This window comes from Salmo trutta, chromosome 26 (assembly GCF_901001165.1).
Source record: "Salmo trutta chromosome 26, fSalTru1.1, whole genome shotgun sequence".
In the NCBI taxonomy this organism is placed as follows: domain Eukaryota; kingdom Metazoa; phylum Chordata; class Actinopteri; order Salmoniformes; family Salmonidae; genus Salmo; species Salmo trutta.
Genome location: NC_042982.1, coordinates 18,200,866 through 18,219,326, shown reverse-complemented (window position 1 = coordinate 18,219,326; position 18,461 = coordinate 18,200,866). Strand labels below are relative to the sequence as shown.

Sequence of the window (18,461 nt, the reverse complement as noted above, 5' to 3'; positions counted from 1 at the left end):
TGTCATCAACAATGTAACCCAACGTTCAAACTAGGAATTATGACTAACTATTACTTCTTCGAAAACGTATATATAACAGTTGAACATGGAAAAAGAGGACGTCTGAAACAACTGTCATCTCATGAGTAAGAAACCAGAACCGTATTTGTTGGATTAACTTCCCAAACATAATTCAGCACGCTGACAAGATTTAGGATTTCACAAAGGCTTGCATTGACCTTTGATATTTACTGTTTTAACCTTGGGTTAATTTTATACTTAGCTTTTAAGTTTGATTACAGCAATGTCCTTAGGGTCATATTCAAAGATCATGAAAAGAAATCCTTTCTTAAAATCAACCATAAAGCCATGTGAGGTCCCTGGATGTTTGTAGTGCAGACTATTCATGATTTAGTTTAGATTACATTTTACTTCCAACAACAGACATTCCATTGGTACCAATTACTTCACACTGGAAGAAGTTAAGCTACACTAAAGATACCCTTAAAAAAATATAGTTCCCTTAACTACAGTTACTTTGAAAAAGAACTTCACTATATCCAAATTACTTTGTGATAAATGATCATACAGTATGTAAATCTGAAATGTCGTAGACTACAAACTGCAAGAACATATCACTTTGGGGTCAAATGTCAACAGCATGTTTAATTTTGCCTATTAAAAACAAAAACAATGGTTCAAGTGAGAATTAGGCAGGTCTGATGCCGAAAAGGAAATGAAATTCTTGCCATATTTTATTTTATTTTTGCAAAGAAAAGTAGAGTGTAGTTCCAGTAGTTAGCTACACCGCTACATGGCAGAAAAATGATTAACTGATTAATTTAAAACTAGCACCAAGTTATTGAAAAATGTACACTACCGTTCAAAGTTTGGGGTCACTTAGAAATGTCCTTGTTTTTGAAAGAAAAGCACAATTTTTGTCTATTAAAATAACATCAAATTGATCAGAAATACAGTGTAGACATTGTTAATGTTGTAAATGACTATTGTAGCTGGAAATGGCAGATTTTTTATGGAATATCTACATAGCCGTAGAGAGGCCCATTATCAGTAACCATCACTCCTGTGTTCCAATGGCACGTTGTGTTAGCTAATCCAACTTCTATAATCAAGTCTACCACTGTAGTGTCGTCTGCAAACTTGATGATTGAGTTGGAGGCGTGCATGGCCACACAGTCATGGGTGAACAGGGAGTACAGCAGAGGGCTGAGAATGCACCCTTGTGGGGCCCCAATGTTGAGGATCAGCGGGGTGGAGATGTTGTTTCCTACCCTCACCACCTGGGGGCGGCCCGTCAGAAAGTCCAGGACACAGTTGCATAGGGCGAGGTCGAGACCCAGGGTCTCGAGCTTAATGACGAGTTTGGAGGGTACTGTGGTGTTAAATGCTGAGCTGTAGTCGATGAACAGCATTCTTACATAGGTATTCCTCTTGTCCAGATGGGTTAGGGCAGTGTGCAGTGTGATTGCGATTGCGTTGTCTGTGGACCTATTGGGGCGTTAAGCAAATTCGAGTGGGTCTAGGGTGTCAGGTAGGGTGGAGGTGATATGATCCTTGACTAGTCTCTCAAAGCACTTCATGATGACGGAAGTGAGTGCTATGGGGCAATAGTCGTTTAGCTCAGTTACCTTAGCTTTCTTGGGAACAGGAACAATGGTGGCCCTCTTGAAGCATGTGGGAACAGCAGGCTGGGATAGGGATTGATTGAATATGTCCGTAAACACACCAGCCAGCTGGTTTGCACATGCTCTGAGGACGCGGCTAGGGATGCCATCTGGGCCAGCTGCCTTGTGAGGGTTCACACGTTTAAATGTTTTACTCACGTTGGCTGCGGTGAAGGAGAGCCCACAGGATTTAGTAGTGGGCTGTGTCGGTGGCACTGTATTGTCCTCAAAGCGAGCAAAGAAGTTGTTTAGTATGTCTGGGAGCAAGACATCGGGGTCCGCGACGGGGCTGGTTTTCTTTTTGTAGTCCGTGATTGACTGTAGATCCTGCCACATACCTCTCGTGTCTGAGCCATTGAATTGCGACTCTACTTTGTCTCTATACTGATGCTTAGCTTGTTTGATTGCCTTGCGGAGGGAATAGCTACACTGTTTGTATTCGGTCATGTTTCCGGTCGCCTTGCCCTGATTAAAAGCAGTGGTTAGCGCTTTCAGTTTTGTTGCCATCAATCCACGGTTTCTGGTTGGGGAAGGTTTTAATAGTCGCCGTGGGTACAACATCACTGATACACTTGCTAATAAACTCGCTCACTGAATCAGCGTATACATCAATGTTGTTGTCCGACGCTATCCGGAACATATCCCAGTCCACGTGATCGAAGCAATCTTGAAGTGTGGAATCAGATTGGTCGGACCAGCGTTGAACAGATCTGAGCACGGGCGTTTCCTGTTTCAGTTTCTGTCTGTAGGCTGGGAGCAACAAAATGGAGTCGTGGTCAGATTTGCTGAAAGGAGGGCGAGAGAGGGCTTTGTATGCGTCGTGGAAGTTAGAGTAACAATGATCCAGAATTTTGCCAGCCCGTGTTGCGCATTCGATATGCTGATAACATTTAGGGAGCCTTGTTTTCAGATTAGCCTTGTTAAAATCCCCAGCTACAATAAATGCAGCCTCAGGATATATGGTTTCCAGTTTACATAGAGTCAAATTAAGTTCTTTCAGGGCCGTCGAGGTGTCTGCTTGGGGGGATATACATGACTGTGATTATAATCGAAGAGAATTCTCTTGGTTGATAATGCGGTCGTAAGGAATTCTAGGTCAGGTGAACAAAAGGACTTGAGTTCCTGTGTGTTATGATCACAACACCACGACTGTAGCAAATGTTCTGTATGTAATGTCATCAATGCCAACCTAATGGAGAAACATATGGTGCATTACCAGCTTGTACTCATCATCTCATCAGTGTTTGGATCTTAATCCTCTACTCCTCTCCTCCAGGCTAACAACACAATCAGAGTGAACACTATCGAGGTCCCTGAACACGATATCATGGCCACTAATGGAGTCATTCACTTTGTCAAAACCCTCCTCTACCCTGGTGGTAAGACTGACTCAAACCTCTCTGACTGCCATCTCCTCTGTTGGAGAAACTGATTATACCGTGCAGTGAATCATTTATTGATATATTACATATATTTAGCAGAGCTGAATGGTTCAGTATGTCTAACACCCTGTGCTGTGCTGTATTTATGCTAATGTAGGTATGTAGATGTAACTGCCAAAATAAAGGAAACGCCAACATAAAGTGTCTTAATAGGGCCAACACAAGCCCGAACATGGCTTTATGCTCATCAAATCATTCAGTGATCACTCGTGCCTTGTGGATGGGGGCATTGCCATCCTATGGGCGTATAGCCATGGTAGCCAAAATAATGGCCTGCCCTGCATTTTTATACATGACCCTAAGCATGATGGTTTGTTAATTGCTTAATTAACTCAGGAACCACACCCGTGTGGAGCACCTGCTTTCAATATACCTTGTATCCCTCATTTACTCAAGTGTTTCCAATTATTTTTGCAGTAACCTTTAGTATAAAGTGTTACCAGTATGTATAACACCCTGTACTGTGCTGTATGAACCCTAGTATAAAGTGTTACCAGTATGTCTAACACCCTGTACTGTACTGTATGAACCCTAGTATAAAGTGTTACCAGTATGTCTAACACCCTGTACTGTACTGTGCTGTATGAACCCTAGTATAAAGTGTTACCAGTATGTCTAACACCCTGTACTGTGATGTACTGTATGAACCCTAGTATAAAGTGTTACCAGTATGTCTAACACCCTGTACTGTGATGTACTGTATGAACCCTAGTATAAAGTGTTACCAGTATGTCTAACACCCTGTACTGTGCTGTACTGTATGTACCCTAGTATAAAGTGTTACCAGTATGTCTAACACCCTGTACTGTACTGTGCTGTATGAACCCTAGTATAAAGTGTTACAGTACAGTACAGGGTGTTAGACATACTGGTAACACTTTATACTAGGGTTCATACAGCACAGTACAGTACAGGGTGTTAGACATACTGGTAACACTTTATACTAGGGTTCATACAGTACAGTACAGGGTGTTAGACATACTGGTATGAACCCTAGTATAAAGTGTTACCAGTATGTCTAACACCCTGTACTGTACTGTACTGTACTGTATGTACCCTAGTATAAAGTGTTACCAGTATGTCTAACACCCTGTACTGTGCTGTATGAACCCTAGTATAAAGTGTTACCAGTATGTCTAACACCCTGTACTGTACTGTACTGTACTGTATGTACCCTAGTATAAAGTGTTACCAGTATGTCTAACACCCTGTACTGTGCTGTATGAACCCTAGTATAAAGTGTTACCAGTATGTCTAACACCCTGTACTGTGCTGTATGAACCCTAGTATAAAGTGTTACCAGTATGTCTAACACCCTGTATTGTGCTGTACTGTATGAACCCTAGTATAAAGTGTTACCAGTATGTCTAACACCCTGTACTGTATGAACCCTAGTATAAAGTGTTACCAGTATGTCTAACACCCTGTACTGTACTGTACTGTACTGTACTGTACTGTACTGTACTGTACTGTATGTACCCTAGTATAAAGTGTTACCAGTATGTCTAACACCCTGTGCTGTACTGTATGAACCCTCGTATAAAGTGTTACCAGTATGTCTAACACCCTGTACTGTGCTGTGCTGTATGAACCCTAGTATAAAGTGTTACCAGTATGTCTAACACCCTGTACTGTGCTGTATGAACCCTAAAATAAAGTGTTACCAGTATGTCTAACACCCTGTACTGTACTGTATGAACCCTAGTATAAAGTGTTACCAGTATGTCTAACACCCTGTACTGTGCTGTACTGTATGAGCCCTAGTATAAAGTGTTACCAGTATGTCTAACACCCTGTACTGTGCTGTATGAACCCTAGTATAAAGTGTTACCAGTATGTCTAACACCCTGTACTGTACTGTGCTGTATGAACCCTAGTATAAAGTGTTACCAGTATGTCTAACACCCTGTACTGTACTGTGCTGTATGAACCCTAGTATAAAGTGTTACCAGTATGTCTAACACCCTGTACTGTACTGTGCTGTATGAACCCTAGTATAAAGTGTTAACAGTATGTCTAACACCCTGTACTGTGATGTACTGTATGAACCCTAGTATAAAGTGTTACCAGTATGTCTAACACCCTGTACTGTACTGTGCTGTATGAACCCTAGTATAAAGTGTTACCAGTATGTCTAACACCCTGTACTGTACTGTGCTGTATGAACCCTAGTATAAAGTGTTACCAGTATGTCTAACACCCTGTACTGTACTGTGCTGTATGAACCCTAGTATAAAGTGTTACCAGTATGTCTAACACCCTGTACTGTACTGTGCTGTATGAACCCTAGTATAAAGTGTTACCAGTATGTCTAACACCCTATACTGTACTGTGTTGTATGTACCTTAGTGTAAAGTGCTGCCAGTATGTCTAACACCCTGTACTCTAATGTCTTGTAGAGCTGCCTGCTGGAAACTCTGACCTGCTTGGGCTGCTGAGAAGACTCATCAAGTACATGGAGATCAAGGTACTGTACCAGGCCACACCCACATAAAGGAACAGTCCACACCCATATAATGAACCAGGACGATAGGCCACACCCACATGACTATCGTGCCATAGCATTACGTACAGTACTGAACAAGGCTAGACAGGTTATTATGATTAGGAAAATGACTACGATGCCAGAGAATCCTGAGCTAACAAGATGAGATTAACATCTAAGTGTTTGTTACAAAATTACCTTAAGATGACAAGACGCCATGTAAAGCCTTGAACAAATACAGTACCTACCACATAATAGAGGCAGATATGTCTCCTGCCTTCACAAATCCCAAGCAGTGCATCTGAAGGTTCATTGTTGCCCTCTGCATTGGACTTGAGCAGAACGATGTGTACACAGACCTACAATAATATGGTTTACAGCCTCTAATCCTTCTTTCCATTCATTCACAGTTCGTGTCAGGATACAGCTATAAGGAAATCCCCCTCACATTCATGAGTGAGTTAAACTATATCTGACCAATTCTTAGATGTCCGCTGTACCTTTTTGCAGTGCAACTACATTTATTTGTAACTGTGTTGTTGTCCAGTGACTAACTGCTGTGTGTCTTCTGTTTCCTCTAGAGAGGATGATCGTCACACGCGTCATTGAGTCAGGTAAGTTACAGTTAAAGGATCAAAGCAACATTCTTCATGCATAAATCTTAGCTTTGTGTAGTACGCTGAGTGTACAAAACATTAAGAACACCTTCCTAATATTGAGTTGCACCCCCTTTTTCCCTCAGAACAGCCTCAATTCGTAAGTGCATGAACTCAACAAGGTGTCGAAAGCGTTCAACAGGGATGCTGGCCCATGGTGACTCCAATGCTTCCCTCAGTTATATCAAGTTGGCTGGATGTCCTTTGGCTGGTGGACCATTCTTGATACATATGGGAAACTGTTGAGCGTGAAAATACCCAGCAACATTGCAGTTCTTGACACACTCAAACTGGTGTGCCTGGCACCTACTACTATATCATATTTTGTCTTGCCCATTCACCATCTGAATGACACACATACACAATCCATGTCTCAATTGCCTCAAGGCTTAAAAATGCTTCTTTAACCTGTCTCCTCCCCTTCATCGACACTGATTGAAGTGGATTTAACAAGTGACATCATTAAGGGATCATAGATTTCACCTGGATTCACCAGGTTAGTCTATGTCATGTAATGTTTTGTACACTCAGTGTATATCATTTTACATGATATTTCCCATTTAGTCTTGGAAAGACTTGAAGACATTGTGCTACAAGAGTTGATAGAATAGTTGGCACAGTTCAGATAGGGAGGATCTCGGCCTTCAATGAGATTCATGACCCACGTCCAAGAGGAAAAACCATTATGGCTGTTCAGATAATTACAGTACAGACCGCAACAAGATAGTAGCAGACACCTGGGAAGGTTTTATCTGTTCTGGGCAAAATAACCCTTCTTTATTGGGCTTAATCCTGACCTTTGATTTGTGTGGTTAATTCCTGACGTCAAAGAGAAATATGCACAGAAGTTCAAGTTACTGTTTATACAATTATCTCCAGTCAAGATTCTGAAAGAGATATACTACCGGTCAAAAGGTTTAGAACACCTACTCGTTCAAGGGTTTTTCTTCGTTTTTTTACTATTTTCTACATTGTAGAATAATAATGAAGACATCAAAACTATGAAATAACACATATGGAATCATGTAGTAACCAAAAAAGTGTTCAACAAATCTAAATATATTTTACATTTGAGATTCTTCAAATAGCCACCCTTTGCATTGATGACAGCTTTGCACACTCTTGGCATTCTCTCAACCAGCTTCACCTGGAATGTTTTTCCAACAGTCTTGAAGGAGTTCCCACATATGCTGAGCACTTGTTGGCTGCTTTTCCTTCACTCTGCCGCCCGACTCATCCCAAACCATCTCAATTTGGTTGAGGTCGGGGGATTGTGGAGGCCAGGTCATCTGATGCAGCACTCCATCACTCTCCTTCTTGGTCAAATAGCCCTTACATAGCCTGTAGGTGTGTTGGGTCATTGTCCTGTTGAAAAACAAATGATAGTCCCATTATGCCCAAACCAGATGGGATGGCATATCGCTGTAGAATGCTGTGGTAGCCATGTTGGTTAAGTGTGCCTTGAATTCTAAATAAATCACAGACAGTGTCACCAGCAAAGCACCCCCACACCATGAAACAACCTCCTCCATGCTTTACGGTGGGAAATACACATGTGGAGATCATCCGTTCACCTACTCTGCGTCTCACATAGACACGGCGGTTGGAAACAAAAATCTCCTATTTGGACTCATCAGACCAAAAGACAAATTTCCACGATCTAATGTCCATTGCTTGTGTTTCTTGGCCCAAGCAAGTCTCTTCTTATTGGTGTCCTTTAGTAGTCATTTCTTTGCAGCAATTTGACCATGAAGGCCTGATTCACGCAGTCTCCTCTGAACAGTTGATGATGAGATGTGTCTTTTACTTGAACTCTGTGCTGCATTTATTTGGGCTGCAATTTCTGAGGCAGCAGACGTAACTCTGGGTCTTCCATTCCTGTGGTGGTCCTCATGAGAGCCAGTTTCATCATAGCGCTTGATGGTTTTTGCGACTGCATTTGAAGAAACGATCAAAGTTCTCAAAGTTTTCCGTATTGACTGTCGTTTCTCTTTGCTTATTTGAGCTGTTTTTGCCATAATATGGACTTGGTATTTTACCAAATAGGGTTATCTTCTGTATACCCCCCTACCTTGTCACAACACAACTGATTGGCTCAAATGCATTAAGAAGGAAAGAAATTCCACAAATTAACTCTTAAGAAGGCACTATCATGACACAAGGTGAGACCCAGATGCAGACACAGAAGGCAGATGGTTAAAGTCTTACAATATTTATTAATCCAATAGGGTAAGGCAAGAGAATGGTCGTGGACAGGCAAAAGATCAAAACCAGATCAGAGTCCAGGAGGTACAGAGTGGCAGAAAGGTTCGTGGTCAAGGCAGGCAGAATGGTCAGGCAGGCGGGTACAGAGTCCAGAACAAGCAAGGGTCAAATCCGGGAGGACTAGAAAAAGGAGAATAGCAAATGCAGGAGTACGGGAAAAACCACTGGTTAACTTGAAACATACAAGACGAACTGACACAGAGAGACAAGAAACACAGGGATACATACAATGGGTAAAATCAGCGACACCTGGAGGGGGTGGAGACAATCACAGGGACAGGTGAAACAGATTAGGGCGTGACAGGCACACCTGTAAATTGAAATGCATTCCAGTTGACTACCTCATGAAGCTGGTTGAGAGAATGCAAAGAGTGTGCAATGCTGTCATCAAGGCAAAGGGTGGCTACTTTGAAGAATCTCAAATATAAAATATATTTTGATTTGTTGAACACTTTTTTGGTTACTACATGATTTCATTTGTGTTATTTCATAGTTTTGATGTCTTCACCATTATTCTACAGTGTAGAAAATAGGAAAAACAAGGAAAAACCCTTGAATGAGTAGGTGTTCTAAAACGTTTGACCGGTAGTGTAGTTGCAATTCTAAGAGGAAAACTGGTGTCTTGGAGAAAGCCTTTACCTTGAAAGTATCCGCAAAGCACATGTCCACAATTCCTTTGATTATATAAAATATTCCAGTCATATGAATCCTTTTAGAGTCTGTGAAATGTTGCCATTCAGTCTAATTTGATAAAACCTATAAACTGTAATCTCTATTAATCAAGGAGTAGAGGAACCACTGACACACTACATGTCTGTAGTTTGTGGAGTCTAGAGTTTCTAAGTTCATTCAGACCTTCAGATCTTACTAGTGTGCCCTTAAACTTCATGTTCTTCAATGACACTTTTGTTGTTGTTTATTCCAGTTGTTAAACTTATTGTCCTCTCTCTCTTTCTAAAGTTCCTGACGTGACCCATGTGACTAGGGTTATCGAAAGAGAACCTACCATCACCAAGGTGACAAGGGTGATTGAGGGAGAGCCTACCATCACCAAGGTGACAAGGGTGATTGAGGGAGAGCCTACCATCACCAAGGTGAGAAGGGTGATTGAGGGAGAGCCTACCATCACCAAGGTGACAAGGGTGATTGAGGGAGAGCCTACCATCACCAAGGTGACAAGGGTGATTGAGGGAGAGCCTACCATCACCAAGGTAACACCAATGTAACAACCCATGTTTCAACTATTGCACCCACCCATGTACCCACCAAATCACTTTGAGCAATCGGGAAAAGCGTTACATAAATCTAATACATGATTATGATTATTAGGTGACCAGAGTCATTGAAGGTGAGCCAAAGTTCACCAAGGTCACTCGAGTCATCGAGGGAGAGCCCAAGGTCACCAAAGTTACCAGAGTGGTCTCAGGTACGTACCTCACAGACACACATGTCTTTATTGACTCTTGTCCATGAGGTCTGAAGAATTCTGGGTACATAGTAACATCTAGTAAAATAAACTTATTGTAGGCTACAGTATGCTACGCCTGTTTTGGTCTATAGTTGCTATATAGTGTATTGATATACTACATGAAACAAAGAAGGGTGTGTTTGGTTTGTTGAGGTGAGACACAGGTCTGCAGATGTGAGTGTTTTGTACTGAATCCCCTCTACTGTACGTCACCCCCCTCATGACTCCTACAGCTGCCCCTCTGTGAAGACTGATGTAGTGTTTCATTATGATGTCATCCACAGGTCCTCAGTACTCGGCCAGCAGCAGTGGCTCCAGCATTGGTATCGCCAACATCCCGCAGAAAGGTCAGTAACATCACCCCTCTGGTCATAGATAGATAACTTAATATAGAGCAAATAATGCAATGTTTCATTGCAAATCACGTATATGCATGTCACTGGGTGGACATGTGACAGGTTATGTTAGAATCTGGGTTTAGCAGATAGTGTGAAGCAGAGACTGACAAACAGGATTCAAACTAACTGTCACATTTCCACCCTGTGATATTTGGCGTCGTAAATTTGTCTTTACAGTGGGAAACCCAAGACCAGTAACTAGCAGGAGAATTCCAGGTAGAACATGATTCCTTGATAATATAACATAATGTTAGACCGTGTTGGAGGGATTCAAATGATTGGTAATATCATCCTATGAGGAGCTGTGATTGCGACCATATACATAGAATGACCAAGAACATTGACTTGAATGGGAATGTCCATTCTAGGAACTTTATTTCTATGATTTTGAGTGTATGATGATCTTTCTGTTGTCTCTGTTCCTAGCTGGTCCCAGAAGGAGTGTCAGACCAAAGGAACAAGGAGCATGAACATGGACAGACCAGGTGACTGAAGATGCACCAGCAACCAGAGAGGAACAACAGAGATAATGTCAATGAACGGCCTCCCATACAAGCGCTACACTCCAAATGACGAGTGTGTAGACATACAGAACTTGAACTTAGTGAGACCAGTAAAGCCATTTGCCAAACAAAACACAAATCATTGGTGCATGTATCTAAAGATAACTAAAAGCCATCAATATATGTAAATAGTGTACACATATTTGTGGGTTTTGGGGGTATATTAGAGATTAAAGATTAGAAGCTAGCCAGGGGTAGCAAAATAATCTTTAAAACCAAGCTATTGGAAGCCTTGACCATTGGTTGAGGTGATACAACAGGATTTTTGGGAAGTTTTAGTAATTTTTGGGAACTTTTTTAATTTACCTCTGCATAATATCAAGTTTGTGGTGCTCACATAAAAATAAATAAAATACAAATGTGATTGCTATTTTCTGACTGTAACTTAATTTCTGCAAATGTTTATATTTTTCTACCAGATGTAATTTCAGCTCTGATCTGACTTGAATGTCACAGTAGTGTGTTTGCTTACTCTTTCTGCCTTTCTGTCTGACTGTCTGTTATTCTACCTAGCTAAACATTCAGATATTGATCTTGTCTTTGCTTTTAGATGTTTCAAATGTGCAACATTCTGGCAAACTTAACTTTGCACATACTGTATTCTCTCAATAGCTTTTTCAATAAAGTATATTCTTGGATATGAAGTGTATCATTCACCAGGAGGAAAACCTTAGTTGGAAAACTTTTTAGTAGTTCATCGCTATAAGGAATTAAAGTCAAGTTACATTTTAGAATCACATTTACTCAATTTGCGGAGAAGATGTATGATAACCAAATCTAATTTCTGCCAGTGTACTGGTCCCTGCCTACTTAATGAATTCCATTTTCTTAGTATAACACTAGTTGTTTGAGGGAAAAGGGATTGTCTGTTTTTTTAGATCTCCTAAAATCTATAAAAGAGTCAGACAATGCTAGAGTTGTTACACTTTAACCTAGCTCCCTCTAAAGAGAAACTCATAAAGTGAGAACGAAGTCAAATCTAAAGCAAATGTCAAATATCAGAGTGTGAATTATACCGTGGCATTCAGGGGTCTCTATTCTTTTGACTGGACCGCCTGTGTGCACGCGCTTGCGCATACATTAAAAAAAGACATGTAAATGTCATTTAACAGTATTTTTTATTTATTACCTTTTAATTTGGCATGAACACAACCAATCATGATGTTTTCAACTTATTGTCAAACAAATCACTGTGCACTGTTTGGATGCTGGAACTGTTTTGGAGTGGACGAACATGCGCAGGTAACCTACTTTTTTGAATGGATTTGTTTGACAATAAGATGAAAACATCATGACTGGTTGTGGTCATGCCAAATTAAAAGTGAATAAATAAAAAATACCATTAAATGACGTCTTTACTATTAGGTCCATAAAAAAATGTCATGGAAGTTTGTGCACACATAGGAGGTCCAGTCAAAAAAAATAAACCCCCGAATGTCAGACTTTAAGGGTTAAGAGTTTAAGGGCATTCCCAAAAATGTGACTTTGCTGCATTTAGACATTTACATTTTAATCATTTAGCAGACGCTCTTATCCAGAGCGACTTACAGCAGTGAATGCATACATTTCATACATTATTATTTTTTTCTGTGCTGGCCCCCTGTGGGAATCAAACCCACAGCCCTGACGTTGCAAACACCATGCTCTACCAACTGAGCTACAGGGAGCCTCATGTCTCATTCAGCAGGTCCAGAGTACTGCTGGTTTTCTGCTCTACCTGATAATGAATTGCACCCACCCGCTGTCCCAGTTCAAAATCAATCCTTGATTAGAGGGGAAGTGTCACGTCTGTCTGATGAAGGAGACCAAGGCGCAGCGTGTGTATCGTTCCACATTTTATTTTAACTGTGAAACTATGCAAGACAAATAAACTAATAAACAAAACAACGAACCGTGACGAAGAGGTGCAACATACACTAACTCAAAACAATCTCCCACAAAACCTAGTGGGAAAAACAACAACTTCAATATGATCCCCAATTAGAGACAACAACGACCAGCTGCCTCTAATTGGAGATCATCCCCCCCCAAAAAACAGAAATACAGAAACTAGAACGCCACATAGAAATACATAAACTAGACAAAACCCCCAACATAGAAAAAAGAAACTAGAACCAACATAGACATAAATAAACTAGACAAAACCCCCTGTCATGCCCTGACCTACTCGACCATAGAAAATAAAAGCTTTCTATGGTTAGGACGTGACAGTACCCCCCCCCCCCCAAAGGTGCCGACTCCGAACGCACAACCTTAAACAACAACAAAAAACAGGGAGGGTTAGGGTGGGTGTCTAATGTCGGTGGCGGCTCTGGTGCAGGACGAAGAACCTTCACATCCCGCGGATCCTCCTGTGTCGGAGGCGGTTCTGGTGCGGGACAAAGAACCCTCACATCCTACTTATCCGCCAGCATAGGAGGTGGCTCCGGATCATCGCCGGAGGCTCTGGACTGCAGACCGCCGCTGAAGACCCCGGACTGCAGATCATCGGCGGAGGCTCTGGACTACAGACCGCCGCTGAAGACCCCGGACTGCAGACCGCCGCTGGAGGCTCCGGACTGGGGGACGTCGCTGGAGGCTCCGGACTGGGGGCCGTCTCAGGACGCTCCGGACTGGGAACCGTCGCCAGAAACTCCAGACTGGGAACAGTCGCCGGAAGCTCTGGACTGGGGAGGCGCACTGAAGGCCAGATGCGTGAAACTGGTGCATATGACACCGGACTGGTGTCACGCTCCTCAGCACGCCCGCTCTGCAGCGCTCTCAATGCCAACACCTCTCTCCGGAATCTTGCATCGAGTTCCTCACTCGTCTCCCTGACTGGCTCTGGTTCACCCCTCGGCTCTCCAGGGTAAGCACGAGGTGTTGGCTCAGGTCCCAAACCTGACTCCACAAAACTCCCCGTGTGCCCCCCCCCCCAAAAAAAAAAATGTGGGGCTGCCTCTCGTGCTTGCCTTGATGGTATAACGCCTCGTAATATCGAAGCTCTGCTCTCGCTGCTTCAATCTCCTCCTTTGGACGGCGATACTCCCCTTCCTGCCTCCAGGGTCCTTTTTCCCGTCCAATATTTCCTCCCAGGTCCATTCCTGTTTACCACGCTGCTTGGTCCTTTTTTGGTGGGAGATTCTGTCACATCTGTCTGATGAAGGAGACCAAGGCACAGCGTGTGTATCGTTCCACATTTTATTTTTAACTGTGAAACTATGCAAGACATACAAATAAACAAAACAACAAACTGTGACAAAGAGGTGCAACATACACTAACTCAAAACAATCTCCCACAAAACCTACACTCTTTTAGAAAAAATGGTTCTTCCTCTGTACCCACCATAGGAGGTTGGTGGCACCTTAAATAGGAAGGATTGGCTCGTGGTAATGGCTGGAGCGGAATAAGTGGAATGGTATCAAATACATCAAACACATGGTTTGATGCCATTCCATTTGCTCCATTCCAGCCATTATTATGAGCTGGACTCCTCTCAGCAGCCTCCACTGGTACCCACAGGTTCCAGAAAAAGTTTTTTTTTTCTAAGAGTATAATGCAACTCCATATTCCATATCAGACCACCATATACATTTGACGTTAGCTGCAATATGTAACTTTATGTGTGACCCGATCAAATTCACATTTATTTTTTATTTTATTTAACCTTTATTTAACCAGGAAGGGCTCATTGAGATTTGAAATCTCTTTTTCAAGAGCGTCCTGGCCAAGATAGGCAGCACCAAGTCATTACACAAATACAGACAGACAACATGAACAACTACAGGTAATCTATTGATAAAACATAGAATTCACAAGAGTATAACAAAATCATAAAACAGCAAATTATAAACATTGACAGGTCAGGGAATCAGCCTCAAAATCATTCATCAATGATTTTTTTAAAACAATCGGGACAAGTTCTTCCTGTTTGAAAGTATTTTGTAAGGCGTTCCAAGCCGATGGCGCAGAGTACATAAAAGCCCTTTTACCAAATTCAGTTCGGACATTTGGAACAGTAAGCAGGATAAAGTCCTGCGAACGAAGAGAGTACCCACCATAAGTCTGAACAATAAAAATACACAAATAAAATGGTAGTAAACCCAAAATGGCTTTGTAAATAAAAGTATACCAGTGACTGAGCCTACGAGTGACTAGAGAAGGCCAGCCAACCCTGGTATACAAAGTGCAGTGGTGCGTAAGGGTTTTGCAATTTAAAATAAATCTCAGAGTGCCATGGTAAAGGGTGTCAATTGATCTCAAACACTGAGCGGAAGCATTCATATATAAAATATCCCCATAGTCTAGTAAAGGCATAAATGTAGCTGATACTAGCCTCCTTCTGGCTTCAAAAGAAAAACAAGCCTTATTCCTAAAATAAAATCCTAATTTCAGCTTCAATTTTTTTGTAAGTTGTTGAATATGCATTTTAAAAGAGAGGCCATCATCAATCAAAATTCCAAGATATTTATATGAGGTTACAACCTCAATCTCCTTGCCCTGACAGGTAGTAATAGGTGAAAGGTTCAGAGGTCTATTTCTTGCTTTAGAAAACACCAGTAGTTTTGTTTTGTCAGTATTGAGGATAAGCTTCAATTGAGACAAGGTATGTTGAACAGTATTAAAAGCAGTTTGCAAGTTCTCCAAAGCTTTTGTAAGAGATGAAGCACAACAGTAAATAACAGTATCATCAGCATAAAAATGAAGTTGTGCATTTTGGACATTTTTGTCTAAATTATTTATATAAATAGTGAATAAGAGAGGACCAAGTACAAAGCCTTGGGGCACACCATTTAAGACAGACAATTTAACAGACCTAAGCCCATCAAATTGAGTGCACTGAGTTCTATCAGACAGATAGTTAACAAACCATGCAACTGCATGCTCTGAAAGACCTACACTCGACAATCTCTGCCTTAGTATAGCATGATCAACTGTATCAAAAGCCTTAGAGAGATCAATAAAAAGTGAGACACAATGCTGTTTTTTGTCAAGAGCTTCAGTGATATCATTTAAAACCTTCATGGCTGCTGTAATTGTGCTGTGCTTCTTCCTGAAACCCGATTGGTACATTGATAAAATAGAGTTAGTAAATAAAAACTCTTTTAGCTGTTCACTCACAAGGGTTTCAAGTATTTTCACCAGGGGTGACAGCTTTGAGATTGGCCTATAATTATTTAAAAGAGTTGGATCTCCCCCTTTTAAAAGTGGCAGGACAAATGCTGATTTCCAGATCTTTGGAATTTCATTACATTCCAGGGTTAGATTAAACAGATATGTAAGTGGTTCAGCTATGAAATCAGCTGCCAGATTTAAAAAGCAGGGATCCAAAAGATCAGGACCTGCAGGCTTTCTCTGGTCTAAGGATTTCAGGGCCTTATGTACCACCTGCACTGAGAATGGCAAAATGCTAAAAGTTTGACCAGCTCTCACTGGTTCATCCACACAAGGTTGTACAGAGACAGAGGACACTGAATCAAACAGTCTACCAGATGATACAAAGTGCTCATTGAAACAATTCAGCATTTCAGTTTTGTCATATATAGCAACAGAGTCTTTCAATACACATGACGGTAATTCATTAACATTACTGTTACCAGACATAGACTTAATAGCCTTCCAAAACTTTCTAGGGTCATTCAGGTTAACAGTGGTAACAGACATAAAATAATCAGACTTGGCCTTCCTGAGAAGAGAAGAACACTTGTTTCGTAACTGCCTAAAAACAAGCCAATCAGCATCAGAACACGATTTCCTTGCTTTAGCCCAGGCTAGATTACGGTCGTGAACAATGCAAGAAAGCTCAGACGAAAACCATGGATTATCCCTCCCTTTAACCCTGAACCTGCGGAATGGAGCATGTCTGTTTACTATTTGGAGAAAACCATCATGAAATAATTTCCAGGCAGTTTCCACATCAGGGATGTGGAAATGTCACTTCATTGAAGATTTTTCGATGTCTATCTGTCTTCTGGACTGCTTTGAGTTCAGCAACATACACACCTCAGAGAACTTGGCAGAGGAACTGTTGAGAATGGCAAGTAGATGGAAAAGTGGTCTGTTGTGTCAGTGACAATGCAGCTAACATAACCAAAGCCATGAAAATGTTAAAATGGACCCATCATCCATGCATTACCCTCACAATCAACCTGATTGTAAGAGATGCTCTGAAGGTGATGAAGCCCACCGTGGACATAGTGAAAGCATCTGTGGAATACTTCCACAGGAGCACAGTAGGTGCTGAAAAACTAAAGTCTACACAACGCCAGATGTGGATGCCTGAACTGAGGCCTAAACAAGACTGCACTACAAGGTGGAATTCAACATTTGATATGTTTGTCACGTCCTGACCAGTTAAGGGTTATTTGTTGTTGTAGTTTGGTCAGGACGTGGCAGAGGGTATTTGTTTTACATGGTTCGGGGTGGTGGTGTATGTAGTAGGGTGTTTTATTTATGTATTCCGGGGGTTTTGGGCACTGCTCTGTGTTTATGTATTTCTATGTTAAGTCTAGTTAGTTGTGGGTATAGGTTCTAGGTTTGTTTTCTATGTATAGTTAATTGGGGTTGGACTCCCAATTGAAGGCAGGTGTGTTGAGTTGCCTTTGATTCGGAGTCCTATATAATAGGGTGTGTTTGTCTTTGTGTTTTGTGGGTAGTTGTATTTCGCACTGCTAGTTTTCATTTAGCCTGTGAAACTGTCCTTCGTTGTTCTTGTTGTTTTCTTGTTTTCTCGTGTTCAACGTCATTTAATAAATTAAGATGATGAGCACCAACTCTGCTGCGTATTGTTCCACGTTCTCAGATGACGATTTCTCTATATCGTCGGAAGATGAAAAAACTTGTGACAGAACTACCCAGCACAAATGGACCAAGCAGCGGAGTAAGGAGCAAAGGGATTTCGACATGGACTGGCAGGAGAAATGGACGTGGGAGCAGATTCTGGCCGGAGAGGGCCCATGGAGGAAGTCGGGTAAGGACCGGGAACGCTACCGGGGAACACGACTGGCGTTTAAACCCGAGAGGCAGCCCCAATAATTTTTTTGGGGGGGGCATATGGGTAGTTTGGCTGGGCGAGGTTTGAGCCCCAGGCCAAATCCCCGTACCTTTTCTGGGCAACGAGTGAATGGACAGGTCCCGTGCTTCGGGGTAATGGGTACTGTGGCGAGGCCAAGTATTTTTAGGCCGGTACGCGCTATACCAGCGCCCGCATTTGCCAGGGGGTAGTGGGCATCCAGCCAGTGAAAGCGATGCCAGTTCTGCGCTTGAGACCGCCAGTACGCCTCTACGGTCCAGCGTGTCAGCCCAGTCAGACTCGTCCTGTTTCCGCTCTCCGCACTAGCCCTGAGGTGCGTGTTCCCAGGCTAATACCTCCAGTACCAGCACCACGCATCAGGCTTCCAGTGCGTCAGCCCAGTCCGACTCGTCCTGTTCCCGCTCCCCGCACTAGCCCTTAGGTGCGTGTTCCCAGGCTGATACCTACAGTACCAGTACCACGCATCAGGCATCTAGTGCGTCAGCCGCTCGCCAGTCAGGAGTCGCC

The 18,461-nt window shown here is 42.2% G+C and overlaps 1 protein-coding gene across 3 annotated transcripts in view; it reads left to right on the top strand.

Annotated features, from left to right (window-relative positions):
* LOC115163312 (periostin) overlaps nucleotides 1-11,579 on the top strand; it is a 43,169-nt gene extending 31,590 nt beyond the window's left edge. Inside the window, exons 14-22 of one of the 3 annotated variants that reach the window (XM_029715090.1) lie at nucleotides 2,941-3,043; nucleotides 5,506-5,573; nucleotides 6,002-6,047; nucleotides 6,173-6,205; nucleotides 9,473-9,528; nucleotides 9,842-9,938; nucleotides 10,265-10,327; nucleotides 10,556-10,594; nucleotides 10,805-11,579. In XM_029715090.1, coding sequence (XP_029570950.1) covers nucleotides 2,941-3,043; nucleotides 5,506-5,573; nucleotides 6,002-6,047; nucleotides 6,173-6,205; nucleotides 9,473-9,528; nucleotides 9,842-9,938; nucleotides 10,265-10,327; nucleotides 10,556-10,594; nucleotides 10,805-10,848 — 549 coding nt within the window. In that variant the 3' untranslated portion in view covers nucleotides 10,849-11,579. Of the gene's footprint in view, nucleotides 1-2,940; nucleotides 3,044-5,505; nucleotides 5,574-6,001; nucleotides 6,048-6,172; nucleotides 6,206-9,472; nucleotides 9,724-9,841; nucleotides 9,939-10,264; nucleotides 10,328-10,555; nucleotides 10,595-10,804 lie in introns of all 3 variants that reach the window. The other 2 variants (XM_029715089.1, XM_029715087.1) reach the window with 2 other exon arrangements.
* The last annotated feature ends 6,882 nt before the right edge of the window (nucleotides 11,580-18,461 follow it).